Genomic DNA, 25,171 nt, shown 5'->3' on the forward strand with positions numbered 1-25,171 from the left:
TGTATGTGGTGTATTGTTGATTGACAAAGTCTAAAATGTTGATTTATATGTACAGTACATTCAATGCATGGATACACAATGCAAACCATTTAAGGATACTGCTCTTTACTCACATTCAATAAAGAACTGTTCTTTTGCACATGCAAACACTCTTTGTATAATGTCTTGCTTGATAGCTGCCTTAAGACAAATACTGTATTACTGACACAAAAACATTGAACTGAATCTAAACGCCTTCATTATTTATTAACTTCACTAAAACAGTTGAGCAATGGCTAATCATTTCCTTGACGAATACATGAGTACATGAGTCAGAGGTAGGAAATAATGCATCTTATTTGACATGGACACTCAATATTGAAGTAATTCATACAATGTTGTATGTTGTAATGTGATTAAACCATACATATTGCAGTAAGTTGTACTGTACTGCCATTCCCTTAAATGTGGGCACAGCTAAATGCAGGCACAGCTATGACTTTATCAAATACACAGAGCATGAAATTATGGTTGTATTTAAATATCTACAGCTATGATTAAGTAATTGATCAGAAATAGCCTACAAATTTAGCATGTAATAAAACTAGCAAGCTGCAAGTGAACTAGCCTTCCTAGCCAACTATTATGGAAAAACCTTTGAATGTATCAGTTTTGGAACTAACAGTGGGGCAACAATTTAGTTTGTCCAGTTGGTGGCAGTAGCGAACCAATACTCAGCCGTATGTAAAGACTAAGTAGATAAGGCTGCACATGAGAAGATTGATCGTGTTAACAGTAAAAAACAGACATCTGAGAGATGGACCACACACAAAAAATTCAGAACAATAAGGTTTAATTTCTAACAGGAAAGAGAACAATAACAATTGAACTGAAATGAATTCTGGAATAAAAAATTAATGGAACTAAATTCTTAACTTCACTAGATGCCAAAGCCAGAAATGATCTGTGAACAAAGTTTAAGTCGTGCATCACACCATGGAGACCATGACAATATGACATACCACAACTTGTCAGAATTGGCTCCTACCTGCCTCTGTGGACCGGTGTATGTGGAGGCCGAATTCAAAAATCTAAAACGTGGCCTCTTCAGGAACGAAAACCTGCCTACACACGTTCATCGTTTTGTGGGCAGACACCTAAATTACATTGAAGGGGAGATGCGGCTTTCCTCAGCCAAACACAACAAGCCAGACAGGGATGATGTTGGTTGCGACAAAGGCCTGGCAGTGGACACACCCAATCAGCCAACACTGGAAAACTGGAGGGGCCTGGCAGTACCCCCAATCTTATCCCACAGCCAGAGTGGCTACACACAACTCCAAAGCAAACCAAAATTCAAATGGGACTTATGGAAATATGTGCAAGTCCATTAAGATTGGAAAAGAAACAGTAAGCCTGGACAACACGTGCGCATTTGACTCTTTCTGCTAATGTTCATGCTGCACTTTCTGCGACAGTGAAAACTTCAACAAGCACCTAACCACCACTGACAAGAGAAACACCCAGATATTTCAGCTGGTCACAACCATTGTGACAGATGGAGTACATTCTGAAGCCTACCGGCAGAGGGCAAGAATTTTGCACAACATCTTTGAGCACAACACATTAAGATCTGGAAGATCAACGCAGCATGCAACATTGCCCAGATCATAACAAAAGCAATGGATCATTCCCCAGGTTTCATTACCAAGGCTCAGTGTGGGAAGCCAGAATGCTCAAGAGCAATGGGCAGCTTCAGAGCATGTCTCCTTGCACCCTTAAACATACGGCACATAGAAACAGAGGGCATCAAGGGTCTTCAAGCAGCTCTTGAGGATGGAGTGCAGTTGCAGTATTCAATTTGCCAGCGACCTGCAAAAGCAGCACAATCAATTACTGACGAGGCCTGCAATGGTGTGGTCACCCACAGCCACACTGCTGGGGCAGCACTGTCCATTGAAGTTGCTGCAGAGAAGGATTATGTGCTGCAAGTCTTCCCCATCAACCTCACCTGCAATGAGCCCTTCATTCTAAGGGGTGTTGTAGCATTCCGTCTGGTGCCTTACTGGGCAGCCCTCGGGCATTACGTCGCCTACTGCCGGAGGCCGTTCTCAGGGTGGCAATACTTTGACGACCTCTCCAAGGGGGTTTCCACTGTGCCTGACAAGCATACAATTACATCACGTGTTTTTTACACGAAAGAGTAGGTTGGGAAAACAAGCAGCAGATTTTAGTTAAATTACATTACACTACACTTAGCTGACGTTTTTTTTTTTTTTTCAAAGCCACTGAGTTATTTAGATACAATGTGGAATCCAAACTTGCAACCCTCTGACCTAAAGAAAAGTACATGTTCCATCAAATAAGACTTTCTACAGTAAAAATGGATTTAAGAAAAAAAATGTTGTATGACTTGTGTTTTCACTTATTAATGTTTTTGAGTGCCCATCAAATAAGATGCATTATTTCCTACCTCTGATTCATGTATTCAGAAAATGATTAGCACTTTGCAGAAGTGCAGATTCCTGCATGAGGGTTGTGTGTTTGTGTTTTTGCATCCCCACAGAAACAATGATTCACACAAAGATTCCTGTCATTCAATTTCATTATTGGAAGATCAATATTACTTATAAATGTCATAAATATTACCTCTTAAATCTCTCAACAGAAGCTTTGATGTCATCCAGAAACTCTGCCTTCTGTGTTACCCCTCACCTCCTGTCCCTTCTGTAGTCCAACATCATCCAGCCCATTCTGTTGTATACCTATAGTTAAACATGTGAGAGGTGCGCTCGTGACGTTAAGCACAAACGTTAATTTCAACAGCACAAACGAGCACAAACGTAGCACAAACGAACGAGACCAGTTTGGAGTGATTTGGACGTGGAGGGGGGCTGGTGACGTCACGCGTAGGAAAAAGAATCGGTTATATTTAAAAAACCATAAAAGCACAAACGTTAATTTCAACAGCACAAACGAGCACAAACGTAGCACAAACGAACGAGACCAGTTTGGAGTGATTTGGACGTGGAGGGGGGGCTGGTGATGTCACGCGTGTGAAAAATTAAACGACTGTAACTTTACAAAGCAAGTGATTGAAGCGTTCATTTTAACAGCACAAACGAGCACAAACGTAGCACAAACGAATGAGACTACTTTGGAGAAATTTGGACGTGGAGGGGGGGCTGCGTGACGTCACCGGTCAGAAAATGCATTTTTAAATTACTCAAAAGCCTTAATAGCACAAACGAAAATATTTGCAGCACAAACGGGCACAAACCCAGCACAAACGAACTGCAGTGTTATTTCAGCATTTTGGGTATGAGGGGGGGCCAGCTTCACGCAGGTGGGCAACCTTACATGTTTGATGCGGCTATACTGTATGGAAACAACAAGACGCTGACAGAATGTGAGGTTTATAAGGTAACAGAAGGTGAGAAACACTTGGTTTTTAACAGGTGCTATCTGCTGTGATTTCATTCACAGCTTCATGTAAAGTTCAAATGGTTCTGGATTGCTGGTTTTCCACTCAGCCTTTTATCAGGTGTGAGGAGCCGTTTAGTTGTACTAAAAAGAATGCTTGATTTGTATTTAAAACCAGATTTGCATATTAATATTGTATAGCAACTGTTACTTTTTATTACTTTTTTCATAATCAATGTATTTTGCATCTTCTCAACTTCTGTAGCTATACAGATATAATCAGTTCTTCTTATGGGGTGCTAAATTCAACTAAAGCACTGTCAGTTTAGCCTAATAAATATGAAGAATTCCTGATGGAATTTGGAAAGGTAAAAGAAGCATAGTGGTTGTGTAAAAAAAAAACAAAGACAACTAAGATGAAAATTATTATAATTATTTCTTTTCTTCTTGCTGTCTTGCACTCAATCTGTCAGCACCTGCACAGCCAGCGATAAGTTTGGAGAAGAAACCATGGAGGAACATTTTGTGGACAGCTGAGTAGGTTTAGATGTCTTTGGTTAGACTTCGGAGTGTGTTTAGATGTCTTTGGTTAGACCTCTTAGCTTGTGTGATATTTTTCAGTTCTACTGCCAATAACGGTGCTTTTGAACCCTTCTGCAGAAGAAGAGCAGAGCTTATGGAGTCGATAAAGACTTATAAGCCCATGAACGACACCGTGAAGAAGATCCGGATTCTACTGATTGGTCCTGTTGGTGCTGGGAAGTCTAGTTTCTTCAACTCTATCAACTCCATCATCTGGGGTCATGTGACTAGCAAAGCTATGTCAGGATCCTTGGATACCAGTGTCACCAAACAGGTGCAAACCCTCCCACGTTCAGACAAGCATGTACCATCTTCATGAGTGACTTTATAAATGGTCTCAGTTTATTATTATGATCAATGGGAAACACAAATGCACATAAATACATACATGTTTGTTTAATACTGGCTAGTGTTTAAAGCCTAAATCTTAACTTGAAAGGACAGCAAGGCCAGTTTCTCTGCTGGTTTTCTTAATGTATTAAAACATTTCCATGGTGTTTCTTGGTTGGTAGTATCGTACCTACACAGTGAGAGCTGGCCCTAAAGGGAATCCATTACCGTTCATTTTCTGTGACACTATGGGATTAGAGGAGGCATCTAAGGCTGGTATGAGCGTTGATGATATCATCAGTGCCATAAAAGGTGACATACCAGACCGGTACAAGGTAAGTATGACAAAAGAGTGTTGTTGCTTCTGAAGTTGAATAGCTGCTATTTAATTAAGGTACTGTGGGCAAGTATGCTGGCAGGTGCAAACTTGGAACAAAAGCTGGGGTAAAGCATCTAGTCTCTCTCAGCCACGTTAACAGTGTTTAATACCATGAAACTGCACCAGTTCAACCCTGCAGAGCCATATGAGCCAGAGAGCGAAGTGAAGCGCAGGCCTGTGACCCTGCAAGACAAGGTCCAGTGTGTCGTGTACGTGCTGGACACCTGCAAAGTGGCCCTCATGCCCAGTAAAGTGGAAGAAAAACTTACCGCTATTCGCAAAAGAGTGAACTCAATGGGTGAGCTGGACAACGTCATCAGAGCAGATCAACATGAATTTATACGTTTATATTTATCTGGACATAAATTGATTTGTGAGCAACTGATCAATGTGAAAATTGATTTTAGGAATTCCCCAAATCGTTCTTCTCACCAAGGTGGATGAGGCCTGCCCCCTCGTAGGAGAAAATCTCCAGGACGTCTACCTCAGTTCCTATATCAAAACTAAGGTAAGAAGTATATTACAAAGGAGTGCTACCACTCAGCCATATTATCAGTAGATAATGGAATGAATGTTATGATTAAAACTTTTCATAAAGAAACCAGTTCCTCCTCCTACTAATTCAGAAGCACTTTGCTTGCACAGTTGTTCTCTCAAGAAATTCTTTGATACACTTTTTTGATACACCTGGCATTCGTGTGTGTTACTCTGACATAAGCTTGCCAGCTGCATTTACCCCAGACCTGTACAACAAATCTCACAGCCCTCTAGTTGTTTGGTCAAGTGTACTGGTGTCCTTCCCCGTGGTGCTGCAGGTGCGAGAGGCCAGCTCCCGTGTCGGGGTGTCCATGTGTAGTGTAATCCCAGTCAAGAACTACAGCCATGAGCTGGAGTTGGATGTGAACTGTGACATCCTGCTCCTAACCGCCCTGCAACAGATGCTCCGCTATGCAGACAACTACTTGGATGACCTGAGTCCTGAGGCGGACTAGAACATCTGAAGAATTGGTAGGTGGGATCAAGGTGTCGCCAGATCATTTTTGGTTGTTATAAACAAAGAAAATGTTAAACGTTTGAATGTAGTGTTGTGCTCATTCTCAGTAATGTCAGTGCACTGGGGTCCCATCGGTACTGTACACTGCTGACAGGTTTCAAGCTTGAGGAAGCAAATTCCTGTATCTAATACTGGTAAATATAATAATCAGCCTGATTTTGATGTTAGGCTACATCTGCACATTAGCAGAATGCTGCTAGTGTAACTTGTCAAGTAAACATCAGTTATGACTGTATTGCGCTCATGATTGTGTAACTGTTGTGATTGTACCGTACAACTTCAATGCGCTGAATAAATGTCCCCCCATCTAAACATGAATCATTCTGCTCCATCATCAGATGGCATTAGTTATTGTGTTCTATGATCAGATGGCCTTAGTTATTGTGTTCTATGATCAGTTGGCATTAGTTATTCTAACATCAGATGGTATTATATACCCTGCTGAAATTAGGGAAGCTTGTTGGGATTTAAGTTCCTTAACATCAAACACCCTGCGGTAAGAGCACAGCAAACATCTACACATGCTGAGTGTTTCCCTGAAGTACATTATTACATTCACACAGTGAGTGAGGAATAATAAAGCAAACACTGAAAGGCCTTGGAAAAAATGGGGGGAAATTATATAATAAAGAGAACCTGAGGTCAATTAACAGAACAAGAGTCAATGTTTATTAACTGGATGGAACGTTGCAGCTGGGAAACCCAGAAGAACCCAAGCTTACACTCACTGACCTGGAAGGCCCAGACAGAACTTCACCTGGGGTCATAATCTAGGCTCCGTCTGTAGCGGTATGCAAAAAAACAAACCAAAACAAAACTGGATTGCACTTCATATTAGTTTATATTAAACTGATGCTTGGCAGCACATGATTTCAGAAATTACAAAATAGAAGATATAACTACATATTTCAACAACAGTAGAAATGAACAATAGAGGTCTATTCACAATGGGGACATCTTGTTTGTGTGTGTGTGTGTGTGTGTGTGTGTGTGTGTGTTAAGATCCATGCAGTCTACAGATGATGATGGACATTGGACAGTAGTGGACAACTATTCAGGAACGCAGTTGGGTTGACAAACACTAATGTTGTCAGATTAGGTAGCAGGTAACAAAATGAAATGTTTCCCCTGCGTTGTTTTGCAACACAGAGCAGCTATGAATCTGCAACGTTCTCAGCGGTGCCCTGCAACCTTACACGCTGGAATGTACAGGATGGCAGAGATGAGAATACAGTCTAATTACCGCACAGCTTACTGCAAAAGCCCCCAAATAGCCCATACGGAGAGACCTGCAAAGATTTCTTGGCACATTGATGCGTGTGGCCCCTGGCATAGGCAAGCACACGCAGAGTTAAGGTGAGAAAATGTTACGTTAAATGGCTTGTACAGTGAGTATGAATCACTAGATACAGGGAGTCCTGGCGTCAGGGAGTGCAGGACAGACGTAATCTGGACCCGCGTGCTGTCCTCGTATTCTTAAAGGCTCTGGGAACACGGGTGCAGGATCTCAGGAGTGTGAAAGTTGACACAATGAAGCAGGAATGTTATTTTGGGGTAATGGTTTGGATCATGGGCAACTGGTTTTGAACACTGTGCTTTAAGCTATTTACAAAGATGACACTGAAATAAAAAAAAAGAAATAAACTGCACTTTAACAACTGTACAAGATAAAAGATTCAACATGTAGTTATACACATGATAAAACAATTACATTATTACTATATAGAAAACCAATAGGAATATTTCATTCTGAATGTAGTATCCTCTGTCTGAAACAAAAAAGTAGCATATTTGTAAATGGAGATAAATAAGCCACTGATTATTCATCTGTTAATCTATGTTAGTGAATGCATTTCTCTTTAGTAGATTTGTAGGTGTTCTATCCAACAAAGGAACACAGTCAACGACAAAAAAAAAAGTTAAATTCAGTACTCTGCAGTACTGTTATTTACCACTAGATGGGACTGTTGCATTGACAGACACCACCTGTGCCCCCTTCTTCACTATGTATACAGTCAATACTGCTCATAGTGTTAATGCTAACATTATGACAGTGAATATGACACACAGCTGTAAAACATTTAGTTTCTACCACATGTTTGAGACTGATGAAAAAAACAAACAAACAAACTGGCTATGCTTCCCCCTACCCCCCCACACACACACACGAGCGGTTCACTACCAAGTGAAGCCCTCTCGGGTGAGAGCCGTAGCCCACCAGAGGCCCTCCAGTCTGGGAGCAGCAGTTCAGCGGGGCCTGATCCACCTCCATCCCCCTCTGTGAGAGGGAATACAGCATTGCTGCTTGTGTTGTTTAGTTTCGTCTCGGAGGCCTCATCCTTCCTTGCCGTTGGCCATGCAGATGATGTCGCCCTCTCGTTGGCTGAGGCTGAAGTCCTACTGGCCTTCTTTGGGCGAAGAAGGGGTGTTTCCGCTGGCTGAGGTCTTCAGGGATCCCAGAGTTTTACTGAACCAGGAGTTCTTGGCAGCTTGGACCTCGGTCATCAGTACTCCTCTCTGGTGCTCCAGCTCCTGACACAAACAAGGCAAAACAATAAACAAACAAACAAACAGTGAGAGACAGCATGCACGCCATCGGAAACGAGGCATATTAATACAGTTCTGTGGCACTGTGTTACATGTCGTTCTGGTCAACAATCATGAAGTTTAGAATCTCAGATCCCAGTTCCAGAAGCACCTGAGCCAGATAGGGGAGACCAGGGACAATTGTAACACTTTTTGTGATTTTTCCATTAAATCAAAAACCATTTATACTGGAATGGCCAACTTCCTGTATTATGAACTTCAATGTGTCAACTACTGAAACAATGTATAAGTGGGTTTATGAAATATACAGGTTGCAAAATTGATTTAAATACATTCACTCCAATGTAATGTCCCTGGGTACAGGGACAGTTGTAACACATGCCAGGGACGGTTGTAACATCTAAAATTTACTTAAGGAATCAATCAAATACTCAAAATGAAAAAGATTGTTTATCATTCATGTTATTGTGACTATTAATTTATTTTTTTAATAGGCCTAATGATTACTCTCACCCCACATGACAAAACAAAGAGGGGAAGGTTCAGACAGCACACATGGTGTGATGGGAGGATGAAGGTTCAGACACCACACATGGTGTGATGGGGAGGATGAAGGTTCAGACACCACACATGGTGTGATGGGAGGATGAAGGTTCAGACACCACACATGGTGTGATGGGGAGGATGAAGGTTCAGACACCACACATGGTGTGATGGGGAGGATGAAGGTTCAGACACCACACATGGTGTGATGGGAGGATGAAGGTTCAGACACCACACATGGTGTGATGGGGAGGATGAAGGTTCAGACACCACACATGGTGTGATGGGGAGGATGAAGGTTCAGACACCACACATGGTGTGATGGGAGGATGAAGGTTCAGACACCACACATGGTGTGATGGGAGGATGAAGGTTCAGGCACCACACATGGTGTGATGGGGAGGATGAAGGTTCAGACACCACACATGGTGTGATGGGAGGATGAAGGTTCAGACACCACACATGGTGTGATGGGGAGGATGAAGGTTCAGACACCACACATGGTGTGATGGGGAGGATGAAGGTTCAGACACCACACATGGTGTGATGGGGGGATGAAGGTTCAGGCAGCACACATGGTGTGATGGGGGGATGAAGGTTCAGGCAGCACACATGGTGTGATGGGAGGATGAAGGTTCAGACACCACACATGGTGTGATGGGGAGGATGAAGGTTCAGACACCACACATGGTGTGATGGGGAGGATGAAGGTTCAGGCACCACACATGGTGTGATGGGAGGATGAAGGATCAGACACCACACATGGTGTGATGGGGAGGATGAAGGTTCAGACACCACACATGGTGTGATGGGGAGGATGAAGGTTCAGACACCACACATGGTGTGATGGGGAGGATGAAGACACCACACATGGTGTGATGGGGAGGATGAAGACACCACACATGGTGTGATGGGGAGGATGAAGACACCACACATGGTGTGATGGGAGGATGAAGGTTCAGACACCACACATGGTGTGATGGGGAGGATGAAGGTTCAGACACCACACATGGTGTGATGGGGAGGATGAAGGTTCAGACACCACACATGGTGTGATGGGGAGGATGAAGGCTCAGACACCACACATGGTGTGATGGGGAGGATGAAGGTTCAGACACCACACATGGTGTGATGGGGAGGATGAAGGTTCAGACACCACACATGGTGTGATGGGGAGGATGAAGGTTCAGGCACCACACATGGTGTGATGGGGAGGATGAAGGCTCAGGCACCACACATGGTGTGATGGGGAGGATGAAGGCTCAGGCACCACACATGGTGTGATGGGGAGGATGAAGGCTCAGGCACCACACATGGTGTGATGGGGAGGATGCTGCAGGTGGTGTGTAGGATGCCACCGTTGCCACAGTGGGTGTTGGAGCTGTAATACATGCAACTGCATTCACTGCAGCTGAAGTGGAAGATGGAACCTGTGGTGTCACTGCTGGCAGTGGACGATCTGTGACCAGGGATGGTTCAAAGTCGCTGTCATTAAAAATATCTCTTATAAAAAGCCAAATTCCAGTGCATACAAACCCTGCCTGAATGTTTGATGGTGTTGAAGCCAGGGGAAGTGACTCTTTACAATGCTTGGTAGATCATAAATGGTCATTGTCACTGACTACTTGGTTCAGGGACGGTTGTAACAAGGCGTTACAATCGTCCCAGTATCACCAGTTATGTTTTCACCTCATGTGAACGAGCCTGACTGCTAGTTGGACAATTGTTAATAATTTCTAATTTCAGCTTACAAAACAGTAATTCTAATAATACTTATTTGGATTCATAGATATTTGATCTCAGGAAAGTAAAAATTTTACTTCAAAAAAACACTTTTGGTGATTACCTTCTCTGGGAGTTTCAAATGTGGTTCCTTTTTTGATAGCAAGAAGACAGTCTAACTGAGCATGTGCACAGTGAGTGTAATCACTCTAGCTTGTTTCTGATTGGAGGAATTCAAGGTGTTACAACCGTCCCATGTTACAACTGTCCCTGGTCTCCCCTACATTAGTTCTTAGCAGGTTGTGGTCAGCTGTGTGGAGAGTGGGGGTAGGTGTGGGGGTGCGTGAGGCAGCTGTGTGGGGTGTGTGGGGGTGCGTGAGGCAGCTGTGTGGGGTGTGTGGGGGTGTGTGGGGGTGCGTGAGGGGGCTGTGTGGGGGTGTGTGAGGGGGCTGTGTGGGGTGTGTGGGGGTGCGTGAGGGGGGTGCGTGAGGGGGCTGTGTGGGGGTGCGTGAGGGGGCTGTGTGGGGGTGCGTGAGGGGGCTGTGGGGTGTGTGGGGGTGCGTGAGGGGGCTGTGTGGGGTGTGTGGGGGTGCGTGAGGCAGCTGTGTGGGGTGTGTGGGGGTGCGTGAGGGGGCTGTGTGGGGTGTGTGGGGATGCGTGAGGCAGCTGTGTGGGGGTGCGTGAGGCAGCTGTGTGGGGTGTGTGGGGGTGCGTGAGGCGGCTGTGTGGGGTGTGTGGGGGTGCGTGAGGGGGCTGTGTGGGGTGTGTGGGGGTGCGTGAGGCGGCTGTGTGGGGTGTGTGGGGGTGCGTGAGGCAGCTGTGTGGGGTGTGTGGGGGTGCGTGAGGCAGCTGTGTGGGGTGTGTGGGGGTGCGTGAGGCAGCTGTGTGGGGTGTGTGGGGGTGCGTGAGGGGGCTGTGTGGGGGTGCGTGAGGGGGCTGTGTGGGGTGTGTGGGGGTGCGTGAGGGGGCTGTGTGGGGTGTGTGGGGGTGCGTGAGGGGGCTGTGTGGGGTGTGTGGGGGTGCGTGAGGCGGGTGTGTGGGGGTGCGTGAGGGGGCTGTGTGGGGTGTGTGGGGGTGCGTGAGGCAGCTGTGTGGGGTGTGTGGGGGTGCGTGAGGCGGCTGTGTGGGGTGTGTGGGGGTGCGTGAGGGGGCTGTGTGGGGTGTGTGGGGGTGCGTGAGGCAGCTGTGTGGGGTGTGTGGGGGTGCGTGAGGCGGCTGTGTGGGGTGTGTGGGGGTGCGTGAGGGGGCTGTGTGGGGTGTGTGGGGGTGCGTGAGGCAGCTGTGTGGGGTGTGTGGGGGTGCGTGAGGGGGCTGTGTGGGGTGTGTGGGGGTGCGTGAGGGGGCTGTGTGGGGGTGCGTGAGGGGGCTGTGTGGGGTGTGTGGGGGTGCGTGAGGGGGCTGTGTGGGGTGTGTGGGGGTGCGTGAGGGGGCTGTGTGGGGTGTGTGGGGGTGCGTGAGGGGGCAGGCAGCGCACGGACCTGGATCCTACACTTGGCCTCCACCAGCTGCAGCTTGGTCTGAGCGAGCTCCAGCTCCATCTCGCGCAGCTGTGCCTTCAGAGAGTCCTTCTCCTCGTCCAGGTCGGAGTCGCGGTTGTCCTGGGACACGGCGGGGATGTGCAGGGGCCCCTCCTTGCTGAACAGCTCACGACAACGCTCGCACGCCATGACTTTACTCTGAGAGCAATACACACACACACATCCCGGTTATTTCTCCATACTCTGTGGGTTCTGTGGTCCTCAGGTAGCAGCACTGTGAGCTCTTACCTTCACCATCTCCAGCTCCTCCTTGGTGGAGGCCTGCTGACTCTCCAGCCTGGTACTGAGCTGGGAGCAAATCTGGCACGGGAACACGGAGAGGAACCGTCACACATCTGTTCATCACACGTTCACGTCACACAAGAGATTAAACCATTTGTCTGGGCTGTCATGTGTTCAGCTCCGCCTCAGCAGTCTCCTTCCAAAGCTGGACAGACTGTAGGAGAGCAGTGGAGACGTGGGAGGACGTGAACTCCTCCTCCTCCACCACTGCGGCTGTGCCGTACCTGTTTGTACTCTGCAATGATGGCCGTGGTCTTCTTTATCTCACTCTCTGCTTTCTCCAGCTCTCGTCTGAACACCTCCTTTATCTGAGAGAAACAGAGCAGCGCTGTGTGAACCGTGAGAGACAGACAGCAGCGTAACACCCACAACATCTTCTCAGCTTCTCCTGCTCACACCTACAACATCTAGAACCTCCTCTGCGGTGGAGGAGCCATCGTAACACCAGGACACGTTTCGCGCACAAGTGAGGTGTCATCAGGCCCGTGAAAGGCTTTGTGTGGTGTGCTGCGGCGCAGAAGTGGGCGGGGTCAGGTGTGGAGGCGGAGCTAAAGCCGACCTGAGCAGTCTCCTCTTCCTGTCTCCTCTTCTCCTCCTCCGTCTCCACCAGCCGCTGCTTGGTGCTCAACAGCTCCTTGTTCAGCACGTCGGCCTTGTCTTCAGCCTACACACACACACACACACACACACACACAGATAAAAACACACATTCACCTTCGTTTGGATCAATATATAGTATTTTCATAAAGCACTTCTTCTTAGTTCCCTTGGTACGATACGTGTGTAGGCGTGGGGGGTGCAGACCTGGTCCAGGTCGTTTCTCAGGGCGATCTTGCTGGTGACCAGCTCGTGAGCAAGATCATCGTTCTCCTGCTCCAGACGCATGCTGGCTTCCTGGAGACGACGGTTCTCTCTCTGGACACACACACACACACACGCACACACGCACACACGCACACACACACACACACACACACACACACCACGAGTGTTACAATCCGAGAACGCACACACAGCAGAGGCGCACGGAGACTCCGCTAATTAAACTCACTGGTCCACGGTTAAGCACCACATCCATAGTAACAAGGCGGTTAGAAGCGTAAGAGAACAGGACGTGTCTCACACCTCATACAACCGTGCCAGTGCAGACAGACAGGTTGGGCGCCCTCAAAGGCTAGAAGGGACATGGACGAATTTGCCCTTAAGCCGGCTTGCTGCTTCTCTGCACATGGTCACAGCTGATGCTGGAAACCAGAGTGGCCACCAGAGGGCGTGCTTCAGACAGAGGCGGTCCATGTTGCCAGATTTTGGTATACCCCTCTTTTCTGCAGCCTCGGTGGCTGATGGTAAGGAAAGGCTTGACCGTGGATCAGTGGGTTTCTACGAGAGCGGAGTGCTGAACGGGCTTTGCAAAAGCTACATGGCAAAAAGCAAAACAGTAACAACAGAAATGTACATACAAGCCAACAGCAACATGGGCAGGTACAGGACTGCACTGACAGCTTTACTGTTGGAGGTTTTACCTCAGACTCTAATCGGACCATTATGAGTGACGGACACGGCTGATCCCAGACCAGCAATTATACAGTGAGCTGCAGGATAAGAAAGCATGAGTGTAGCAGTGTCCATGGTTGAAGCTGTCTGTCTATGTGCAGGACGACAGGGCGTGTGGTCTTTGGCTGCTGGGGTGAAGCCCACGCCCCTCCACTGTCTGATAAAGGCTTTGTGTGGTGGGGGAGGATGTCCACTAAGTGATCTCACATGATACACACACTGCTACACATTCTGCTCATCAGGAAGAGGAAAACCGGTCATCTGATTCCCATTTCCACTCATCACACACAAACATACACACACAAGTGCACACACACAAACGTGCATGCACACACACACACACACACACACACACACACACACGTGCATGTACACACACACACACACACGCATGTAAGCGCGCACACACACACACACACACACACACACACACACACACACACACGTGCATGTAGGCACACGTACACACACACACACATACACACACACACACACGTGCATGTAGGCACACGTACACACACACTCACATACACACACAGACACACAGACAGGCTCCACAAGTTCCTACACAATAGCCGTGGTCATACATGGATCTGGAAGTACTTTTGTCACAGAACAGTGTCAGAGCACAAGGCCACTGCGTAAGAGGCGGGTTACAGCAGAGACGGCGTTAGGCAAGCAGTGTTAATAACCAGAGAACCGCTGGGTTGAGGGCTTACCTTCTACTGCAGACTACCAGTGTCAAACACTACACCCATTAGCACTAGAGAACAGACACCGCACCCATCCTGCAGAAAACGTCACGGCTTCCTCTCCGCCCTCTAACGCGCCATTGGTTAAGTAGGGTGAGTGAGCGAAGCTCATTGGTTAAAATGGGTAAGTGTTGCAAGAAGTAAACTGCAAGTAATGACACTGAAACCACAGAGAGTTTAACCTGAATGTGAAGGTCAGCACTCTGTCTGAGTAGTTGGCTTGATTTGGAAATACTCTAAACATCTTTAAAGAATGTTTAGATGAGCTCACGATCTTACATTAAAAAAAGAAAAATCACTTTTATTGCATTCTCGAAAGAAAAAAAAACATCAACATTTTGCATTCACTTATATAACAGATGGCAGGAAAAAAGAAGGAATGATAAAAAGGTTTATAAAAATGTTAATTCAGACCTTTAGAATGAGTGAAAACAGAAAACTGGTTAATCTTTTAATAGCAACATGCTAAGCAGCCTTAATAAGGTCCACAATAACATCTCAAATGTAAACACAACAGGAACGCGTGTCAGAACAAAGTTCTCTCTAATATAGCTGCTCTTGGAAATGAATACTTCTTTTAGCTTATAAGGGAAAATCTCACCATTTCTTTAATAAAAACAATCATAACATCCATTAAAAAAATTACATAAATACAACAAAAGCTGTCAGTGTAATTTCACAAGCCTTCCAAAATAAAATTAAAAGACTTCTGTTTTGTGGAAAATAAAAATGGCCACCGAGGCAGAAACCTACATCTTACAAAAGCCAAAATAAAAGTCACTGGGAACTCAGAAGAGCAGAGGACCTTGAGTGAGAGTGTCTCATGCTCTCTGTCCTCTGAGAGCGTGTTGGGCCTGTGGCCTGTGGCGGTCGACGCGGATGTCTACACCGTGCTGAACTGGGACAGAGTGACAAGATGGAGGTGAAGGGAATACATGAGGATGAGGGAGGAGGGAGGAAGGGGGGGATCCGGCATGGACGCCCGTCTCTCTTACCTGGTACCTGTCGATGGGGTCCTCCTGCTGGAGCTGGCTCTCTCTCAGAGTGTGGTACTCCTTCTCAAACTTCTTCAGCTTCTTGGTGGGCACCTGAGGAGATGGACCAGGGGCAGAGTGAGTGTGTGTGTGTGTGTGTGTGTGTGTGTGTGTGTGTGTGTGTGTGTGTGTGTGTGTGTGTGTGTGTACTTCACTGCAAAGCTAATGAAGGACATCTGAAATGTCTATCATCACTACAGTAACCTCTCCACATGTTACTACAGTAGTTACTCAAATGGAGTCTTCAGATTTCTAATCAACAGATGAAATACAATGTTTGTAGAGAATCAGGACACGTCAGCGGTGTAAACAATGTAAATATAAACACAGCACAAGCCTTTGCCAACTGTTATGACAGATACATGTGAATGTCACTGTAAAACACTGTCAGAGATCTTCTCATGCACACAACACTGCAAGTTGCTCAGGATAAGAGGGTCTGAAAACGTACACATTAAACACATGAAGATATTTGCAGAATTTTTCAAGAGACTTCACAGTCATAGTTGAACAGTGGAGCTGGTGTAACTGAGCGAGTGTAACTGAAACAGCAGAGATTCTAAATTAATTCATAGGATGACTGCTGCAAATGCTCTAATGGGACTAGTCAGCAATGAGAGCTAGCTGCAGCCAGTTAGCAAGAACATGTTCCATGGTCCTAAGTGCCTTTAAATGCTGCCACATTGTTGTGTGATCTGTGAAATCTGGGAAAATTAACCCCACACAAGATAACGAACTTGTCACTCGACTAAGCAATGTGAAAAAGGTAGAACATGAACTACAGCACAGACTACACCCACACAAACACAAGCTCCGCTACGCCCACACAAACACAAGCTCCGCTACACCCACACAAACACAAGCTCCGCTACACCCACACAAACACAGGCTCCGCTACGCCCACACAAACGCAGGCTCCGCTACGCCCACACAAGCGCAGGCTCCGCTACGCCCACACAAGCACAGGCTCCGCTACGCCCACACAAACACAGGCTCCGCTACGCCCACACAAACACAGGCTCCGCTACGCCCACACAAACACAGGCTCCGCTACGCCCACACAAACACAGGCTCCGCTACGCCCACACAAACACAGGCTCCGCTACGCCCACACAAACTCAGGCTCCGCTACGCCCACACAAACACAGGCTCCGCTACGCCCACACAAACACAGGCTCCGCTACGCCCACACAAACACAGGCTCCGCTACACCCACACAAACACAGCCTCCGCTACACCCACACAAACCACAAGTTGGCCATGACACATCTTCCTCTTAAAGCCTAACAAAGTTGCTTAACTGCAGTGAAACTAAACTTGCTTAACTAAAGAACAAGATGCAATCAAGCATCCGTTATGCCTTTAGACGCCTGTGAATTCCCAGAAGGCCTAGCAGCAGAGTTGGTTGCCATGACAGCAGGGCCCATGCGGGTTGGTTTGCAGGCGTTACTATAGCACTCGAGGGGAGGAGGAGCTTGCTTAAACAAAGCTGTCCCTCAGTAGCCTTGTCTCAGCAGAGCAGAGTGTACCTGAGCACTGCGGTTCTGACTGAGCGTACCTGAGCACTGCGGTTCTGATTGAGTGTACCTGAGCACTGCGGTTCTGACTGAGTGTACCTGAGCACTGCGGTTCTGACTGAGTGTACCTGAGCACTGCGGTTCTGACTGAGCGTACCTGAGCACTGCGGTTCTGACTGAGCGTACCTGAGCACTGCGGTTCTGACTGAGCGTACCTGAGCACTGCGGTTCTGATTGAGTGTACCTGAGCACTGCGGTTCTGATTGAGTGTACCTGAGCACTGCTGTTCTGACTGAGCGTACCTGAGCACTGCGGTTCTGATTGAGTGTACCTGAGCACTGCGGTTCTGACTGCACTACCGCTGTAAAAGACACACACTTCAACCACTTACAGTTACTGGACCAGAAACGCAGTCTGGCACAAGTGCAGGATCAAGCAGGTGTCTCTCCCAACTCACTCCTCACGTCACACTTGACACTGTTAGCCAAGTGTACACATCATCCGCTGGGTTGTCCAGAGCCAGTGACCAGCCAATACAGTTCTGGGGAACAGTCCTCACACTCATGAGCCTGGAGGAGCTCCGACCTGGAGCACCTGAGGAGGCTTTCGAGGTGGAGGCTGGTGGAGGCAGGTGGAGGCAGCTCCTCTAACCTCACTCAGCCACGTGAAACGAACATACGCGGGATCGGCTCTGGACAGTCCCGCGCAGACGGGACCAGCAGGACCGCGGATCCCCGCCCGACCAGGGACGAGCAACACGATACACTGTGTGGGTGTCACCCAGGCAGCGATGGCGGGGGGGGAAGAGATTATGAATACAGAGAGTCAGCGTGGAGAGAAGGGAGGGGCACTGGTGAGAGACGGGGGCAATTAAGAGAGAACAAAAGACAAAACAGAGAGACAGGGGTAGGAAAGAGGAGAGAGGGTAAAAACCGAGATTAAGTTCAGAAAGAATCTGATTGGAGGCTCGATGTAGGAATATAAAGGCGGCCATGATTGCATCAGAACGACACGGTGTTCAGAGGAAGAACTGCACAACTGTTGAGTGTAATCAGCACAGAAGCCCCACGGTGTAGGTGCAGCACTCACGTTAAAGACGGGACGGGACGGGACGAGACGGGACGGGACGGGACAGGGGAGCCACCTGTATACAAGCTGGAGTGTGACTCCAGCAAAGGGTGCACATACACACACACGTGCACGCACGCACGCACATGCACACTGGTCACAGCTACCTGACTCCTTCTATCTGTGTGGAAAGAACTCCCCCATGGCACTTTCCGTTCAAATAACTGTTTTCCGTGACCGCTACAGACACTGACACACATATATACATCTACATTCACACACAACACAATACGCGCAGACACGCACGCCTTAACGTCCTGTAACTGAACAATCACGATGGCTTATCTTTCAGCTAAATCCATTAAACATGCAGCCATGCATATATGGAACACATTAATATTTGAATATCGATTTGACGTCACTATCTTTGTGTACTCAAAACGCCCAGAACTAGGTCGCACAACATGAAACATTATATTACAGTCTGATAACCAAGCGTTCCTGCTTAGACATGCACGCATGCGTGAACACACACACACACACACACACACACACACACACACACACGGAGCTGAATTTTCACCAACCTTAAACCTAGTCAAGATCTTAACTGTGACAATATAATCATCATCTAATCCTAGACATATTAATCACAAACTAAGAACACCAACATTTCAGCAACCTTTCTTTTTATAAAACATTTTGTCTTTCCTTTTTAAAAGCATACAAGAACAGCCTAAATGTGGAATCTGAAAACATTCTCCTGTGAAGGCATGTGGCATGCGCACACACACACACACACAAACACACAAAAGAGACAAAGAAAATCTCATTTGAGCTTCAGCAAATCTAGTAATTGCAAAAATCTACAACACTGTGAAAATCATGAAAATTACATTTCTGCACAAGACGTCAACACGCGGGAGGACACGGCAAACACAAGGAAAGTACATGAACAGGACTATAACAGGACTATTGCCAGAGAAAGGACAGGTCAGAGTTCATCGCACAGGATCCTGCTACAGTGGCCATTCGATGCCTTAACCAGGAGAGCACAAGCAGCTTTATCAGCACTAATGGTCCAATCCACCCAGACCAAGGGTTAGCCACAGCGGCCCCAGTCTGTGACACCTACCGCTGGTTTGGGTCTGGAGTCTGCCACCAGACTGGCAAAGATGTCCTCTTCACAGATCTGGTTCATGACGTGGGCATTATAAGCCACGGTGATAGACACTTCCTCCATCATCTTGCCACAGTGTGTGTATGTTGATAAGAGCGCGTGTGTGTGCCAGGAAGACAGAGCCGCCCGGTGAGAGCGTGAGCAAGCAAGTGAGAGAGAGAGAGAGAGAGAGAGAGAGAGAGAGAGAGAGAGAGAGGGAGGGAGGGAGGAGAGAGCAGGTTTGCTGACAGGTCTGTCTGAGCTGAGCAGCAGACGGTTCCTGCCAAAGCACTGGACCCAGCAAGAGGAGGCAGAGCAGGGGGCGGAGCCAGGGAGATCCAGCCAATGGGTATGCACTTTGTCTCTCTCGCTCACACAGTCACATGAACACACCCCTCCTGTGTGCTCTGCCTCTCCCCACTCTCTCAGGTGGGGCAGGCAAGACGGGGAAAGCGAGCTGGAGGACCACGTGTCCCCGTGAATCCCTCCAGTGGACAGACACAAGCGAGCCCTGTCTCACACTCCCCTCTCTCTCCACAAGAGGATCCTGCTTCTGTTTACACAGGGCTCACATTCACCAGCCCCTGGCTAAAAGTTCAGAAAGAAAGAAAGAAAGAAAGAAAGAAAGAAAGAAAGAAAGATAGCTAGAGAGAGAGAGAGATAGATAGATAGAGATACAGAGAGACAGAGAGACGGAGATAGGGGAGGGGGAAGTGACCTCTGTCAGTCAGACCTCAATGACTCACTGGTTCTGATACACGGCTGTCCTTCAGTATGCGCCTGAAATCTCATGCACACACGCGTGCGCGCGCACGCACACACACACACACACACACACACACACACACACACACACACACACACACACACACACACACACACACACACACAGATTTTCCAAACTTTTTCCTCGGTCGCTCTTAATTTTCCCTCTGGTCTCACTGTCCACTCTTCCCCTTTGCTCTCAGAACATCCCGGACTCTACCAAACATCCTGCTTCAACAAGCACAAAAACTCCAATACCCACAAGCCCTAAGAAGGACAGAAGAGAGCGATGTCAAGGCTGTTGGAGTCCCGTCAGCCTGGGTAAGAAACCCCACTGCTGCTTTTCACCCAGGCTCCTTTCCCCTCCACAAAGTCCTTCGCAATAAAGAGGCTGTGAAATACAAATTCCTTCGTTAATCCTCTGTGTGTGTGTGTGTGTGTGTGGAGGGGGGTCAGACAGCAGTGCTCTCCCCCATCCGCACCACCCGTACCAGGGAACTCCGTAAGCTGATTAGCCGACCGGTCGATCCTTCTACAAATGTGCCCGGTTTTCAGAGAGAGGACCGTGTGCCTGGTTTGTGCCGCAACAATGCCAGAAGAGCTCGGCTGACACGTCTCCAGTCAAGGGAGGGATGACAGCTTTCTGGGCCCGGCCCCTGGGAACGTGTGTGTGTGTGTGTGTGTGTGTGTGTGTGTGTGTGTGTGTGTGTGTGTGTGTGTGTGTGTGTGTGTGTGTGTGTGTCCAGAGCTCTTCTCTGATGCTGATATGAAGATACAGCATAAGCCTTCCTGTGTACACATCTAATCCGCTTCCTTCTCTTTTACCATCTTTCACAACCCTCAGAGTCTCACTCTGCTACACACACTGAAGTTTGAGGTGCAAATTCAGATGCAAATGGCTTCCATTCAAATCAGAAGAAACTAAGAACCTCAACAAAGGCCTGGTGAGTCTTCAAGCGTAAGTCACACCTCAAAGAAAAAGGTGAGAGTAACCGGCACCTGTCGCACCTCCCCAAGGCTCCTGTCTCACCCTCCGTGTCTCACACTTCCAACCGAGCCCGTCAAACAAGCCCAGCTCGCTGGACACCACTCAGGGCGCTGGCAGTGCCCAGACGCTCGCTCGCTCGCTCGCTCGCTCGCTCGCTCGCACACACACACACACACACACACACACACACACACACACACACACACACACACACACACACACACACACAGGGTGCAGGGTTCATTTGCTTCTCTCAGCTCAGGTCAGAGAAGCTTAGTGAGTCCGCACAAGCGTTAAAAAAAAACGTGCCGTTAAGCCCAAGTTGCTGTCAACGGTGAGAAGAGCCTCTCATAGTGTGTTCTGGGGTGCCCGCTCCTACACTGCAGTCATGAAACAGTACAGTCAGGCACTGCTGGTGCAACCGCTTTAAGAAACACCACCCCACAGAATAACGCACACACGCCACTGTTGTTGACTCCCTTAAGAACGAGTGTAACGTACCTGCTTAGAAGAAAGGGAGAGGGCCAAAGAGAAAGAGAAAGAGAGAGAGAGGGAGGGAGGGAGTGATGACAGGACAACAAGTTTGTACGGGTGTGGCTGGAGAAGTCAGAGTGCACACCCAGGTACATGCCAGAAGACATATTGCAGTGTGTGGTGGAACAGAACAGAGAACGGGGGAGAAGAGTAACGTTGAGAAGTAAATCTATGAGAGGACGAATGAGACTCTGAATTCTGAACTCGGACTGCTTCTCTCCTGCTGACTCACTGTGAGCGAGTGGGTCCCTGCACCTGTTGACAACACCTTGCTCGGGTGCCCTTCCTCTCCACCTTCCAGGGTCCTAAAGCCTACCCCCTCCATGCCACCCAGTTTATTTAACAGCTTAGAGCCGTAGTCAAGAGTCTGAATGTACGGGTCTGCAACCCTACGAGAAGACTTGCACTACAGACAAGACATTTGAGAAACACGTAGGCTCTCCTCTAAGTATTGTGCTCAGAGGATCATTTCTACAGAATTACAGCACTACCGATGTGGCGTTGAGCAACTCGGGACACAGGAAATCCTGCAGATAGTGACATGGGGGATGTGAGAGAGTGCAAAAGAAATGAGAGAGATGGGACACACACACACACACACACACACACACACACACACACACACACACACACACACAAATCAATTTAGTAAAAACCAGCATAAAAGATCTGCAGCCATAACAGACAAGTGGAATTAGCAACTAGATTCTGAGTGCAGCTCCCCCAGTTCAGTCAGGCAGACATCTTCTCACGAAACCATGCAAATCACCGTGTGCTTGCTCAGAGTGACCAGAGTCCATCATCACACCTCTCACCCAGGGTGACCAGGGTCCACCATAACACCATCTCACCCAGCCACCAGCACTATGTACCACTACGTTATACGCGTTAGGCTTGTCCGCCGATATTTGCAAAAAATGCGTATCGGTATCGGATCGGCAGGCACGAGCATCTCCCCAATTTAGCTCAGTGGCATCTCTTGACCATTAAGACAACCATGTGAAGTTATCCGTAAAAATGTCAGTTGTGTGGGATTATTTTACCTCAAAGGACGACAAAGACGAAGAGGTAGAGTGCAATATATTCCACAGTAAAGTCAAGCGTGGTGGTAAAGCTGTAAGAACCTTTAAAACAACCAATCTAATTAAGCATTTCTCGAAATACCACCATAAACATGAAGAGTTTCTAAAGAAAACCGAAGACAAAAAGAAAGGTCCTACACAACTAACACTGGCAGAAACGTTTGCGAAGCATGACAAACTGCCACTTTTTAAAATACAATTTAGAATATTATTTGCACTTTTTTTTTTTACTGATGCCATTTCTGTTTATTATTTTGTCTATTTTGAGTTTATTAACTGCTAAATAAACAGGTCAGTTTCTCCTTACCAACCATTGTGTATTATTCAAACTCACCTAATTTAGCTGGCTACTTGTTATCAAGAGTAAAACGACAAGGTAAGTTTGCTAAATAACTTTAAACTTTAATACATGTTCGGATAGGCCCGGTATCGGTATCAGCCGTTATCGCTATCGGATTGGAAGTGCAAATAAATATCGGTATTGCATCGGAAGTTCAAAAAGCTGGATCAGGACATCCCTAATACGCGTGACTCATTTCGCAGTCTCATGATGTTCTTCATCATGATGATGAAGAGCACAGCGGGGAAGTGGCCGCACGTTGGCTGATGTGAAGCAGCGCTGGTGTGTCTGAATCGGAGCAACTGCTTCACCGCGAGCCTCCTCAGCTCTTCAAATCTACCTGCCCTGCAGATGTGAGTTCCAAACCTGGTCCGACACACCCACCTCGCCTCTTTAAGGCCTGCAGGAACAGACGAGCATGACAGCAGGGTGGTGTTTTGTTTCAGCTTCAGAACAAACCTGCATGGCAGGACCGGGCAACGCATACAGCACGCTTGCAGTAATGTGCAGAATTTATTCCAAAACACTGGATAAAGACTCAGATCCGCTGAGCACACGTTCAAACCAACACGACTCGTCGCTGTAACACTTTCTGGAATACGTCAGAACGTTTTCCGGCACCGTGAAGTCAGCAGAGAAAACTGTACTTGGAGTGAAATCTCAGAAACATTTCACCACACACTGCAGTGGATGCAGTGAGTGTGTGGTGTTCTGTTCTGACTAACCAATTCATTATTCTGCCACCGGGGTCTCGCTAATCCCCGAAAATGACTTCAGCAGCCGGGGGGGGTCGTCACATGCAGAGAACAACTCACACAGGACAACAATGCAAACATTGGAGCCAAAAGCCACTGAGAGCGACTTCACCAGAGGGGTCCTGCAGTTTGTGGGGTGGGGTTTATGTGGAGGGTGGGGTTTATGTGGAGGGTGGGGTTTATGTGGAGGGCTGCTGAGGCCTGGGCCTCCTACCTTGATGTTGCATGCAAGCCTGCTCCATCAGCCTACGGGCGTTTTCCGCCGCCCTGTAGCGCTTGGGCAGCTGAACCCGGAAGAACTTTAGCGCACCTTCAAAGTCGGCTTGGAGAAGGTCCTCCTTCGATGTCTGAGAGAGAGAGAGAGAGATGAGAGAGAGAGAGAGAAAGAATTGAATAACCTGATAAATGTTTATGTAAAATGGTAGTAGAAACAAGATAAGCAGGTCAATGTTGACTCTACTGGGACTGACTGGCCTGCCAATTACAGTGATGTACTGGTTTTAGAGGCCTCCTATGTTTTCTTAGTAATGCCCATTTTCAATAAGGGACTTCACACATGCAACAAAATCATATATTGTCAGAATATCCAGAATGAAGACTACATGCAAAAGAAATTCACATTCTTTACCGATATTACATCATATAAATCACAGCACACAGCACAACCTTATGGAGAACACGTGTATTGCAACAAAGTGTTTTCAATACCAGTAAACTATTAAGTGTCTAACATCAAAGGTCTAGAGGTACAGGTGCCAGCTGATACGCTACAGCACTCATACAGCTCTGACTGGAACAGGGCAGGAAAGGCACCAGCTGCCCCTCACCGCCAGCAGTCGGGTACAAAGAGCCGGTGGCCCATGCCCAACAGGGACAGGACCCTCTCTCCGTAGTCTGGGCCCAGGGCACCGCCCCCCTCTCCTGCAGACTCGCCCTCCTCCAGCGCACGCAATGCTGGGGGGATGGGGGACTGAGCTGGGGGGGGTGCCGGTGCCTCACTGTCAGGGGTCCGGGCCAGGGGACTCCCCTTCCCAGAGTGCACTGCGTCCTCCTCCCACGGAGGCTGGCCGTCCGCCGCGATCTCCGCCACGGTCACGTCCGCGGGCGGCACGGGGCCTGCGGGGGCGAGGACGGGTTACGAGTCCAGGTTGGCCCTTCGCGCGTCTGCTGGGGGGGGTCGGGGGGGGTTGGGCGGTCCACCGTCACGCGCACACGATCATGCTGAGACCTGCACGCTCCACGTA

General features: G+C 47.9%; 2 protein-coding genes across 2 annotated transcripts in view; one reads left to right on the plus strand and one right to left on the minus strand.

The window, feature by feature from the left end:
• The first annotated feature begins 2,805 nt into the window (after positions 1-2,805).
• Positions 2,806-6,038, plus strand: LOC143528738 (interferon-induced protein 44-like). Its single transcript, XM_077024602.1, has 7 exons — positions 2,806-3,412; positions 3,876-3,939; positions 4,063-4,258; positions 4,497-4,649; positions 4,820-4,991; positions 5,101-5,201; positions 5,509-6,038. The coding sequence occupies exons 1-7, from the start codon at positions 3,301-3,303 to the stop codon at positions 5,683-5,685; spliced, it is 975 nt and encodes a 324-aa protein (XP_076880717.1). The 5' UTR covers positions 2,806-3,300; the 3' UTR covers positions 5,686-6,038.
• Positions 6,039-6,393: 355 nt separating this feature from the next.
• Positions 6,394-25,171, minus strand: part of rabgap1l (RAB GTPase activating protein 1-like) — a 79,651-nt gene continuing 60,873 nt past the window's right edge. The window contains 9 exon segments of the mRNA XM_077024604.1: positions 6,394-8,279; positions 12,038-12,235; positions 12,326-12,397; positions 12,604-12,687; positions 12,939-13,043; positions 13,184-13,294; positions 15,681-15,773; positions 24,142-24,156; positions 24,158-24,274. Coding sequence (XP_076880719.1) covers positions 8,145-8,279; positions 12,038-12,235; positions 12,326-12,397; positions 12,604-12,687; positions 12,939-13,043; positions 13,184-13,294; positions 15,681-15,773; positions 24,142-24,156; positions 24,158-24,274 — 930 coding nt within the window. The 3' untranslated portion in view covers positions 6,394-8,144.

This window comes from Brachyhypopomus gauderio, chromosome 12 (genome assembly GCF_052324685.1).
Source record: "Brachyhypopomus gauderio isolate BG-103 chromosome 12, BGAUD_0.2, whole genome shotgun sequence".
NCBI classification, from domain to species: Eukaryota; Metazoa; Chordata; class Actinopteri; order Gymnotiformes; family Hypopomidae; genus Brachyhypopomus; species Brachyhypopomus gauderio.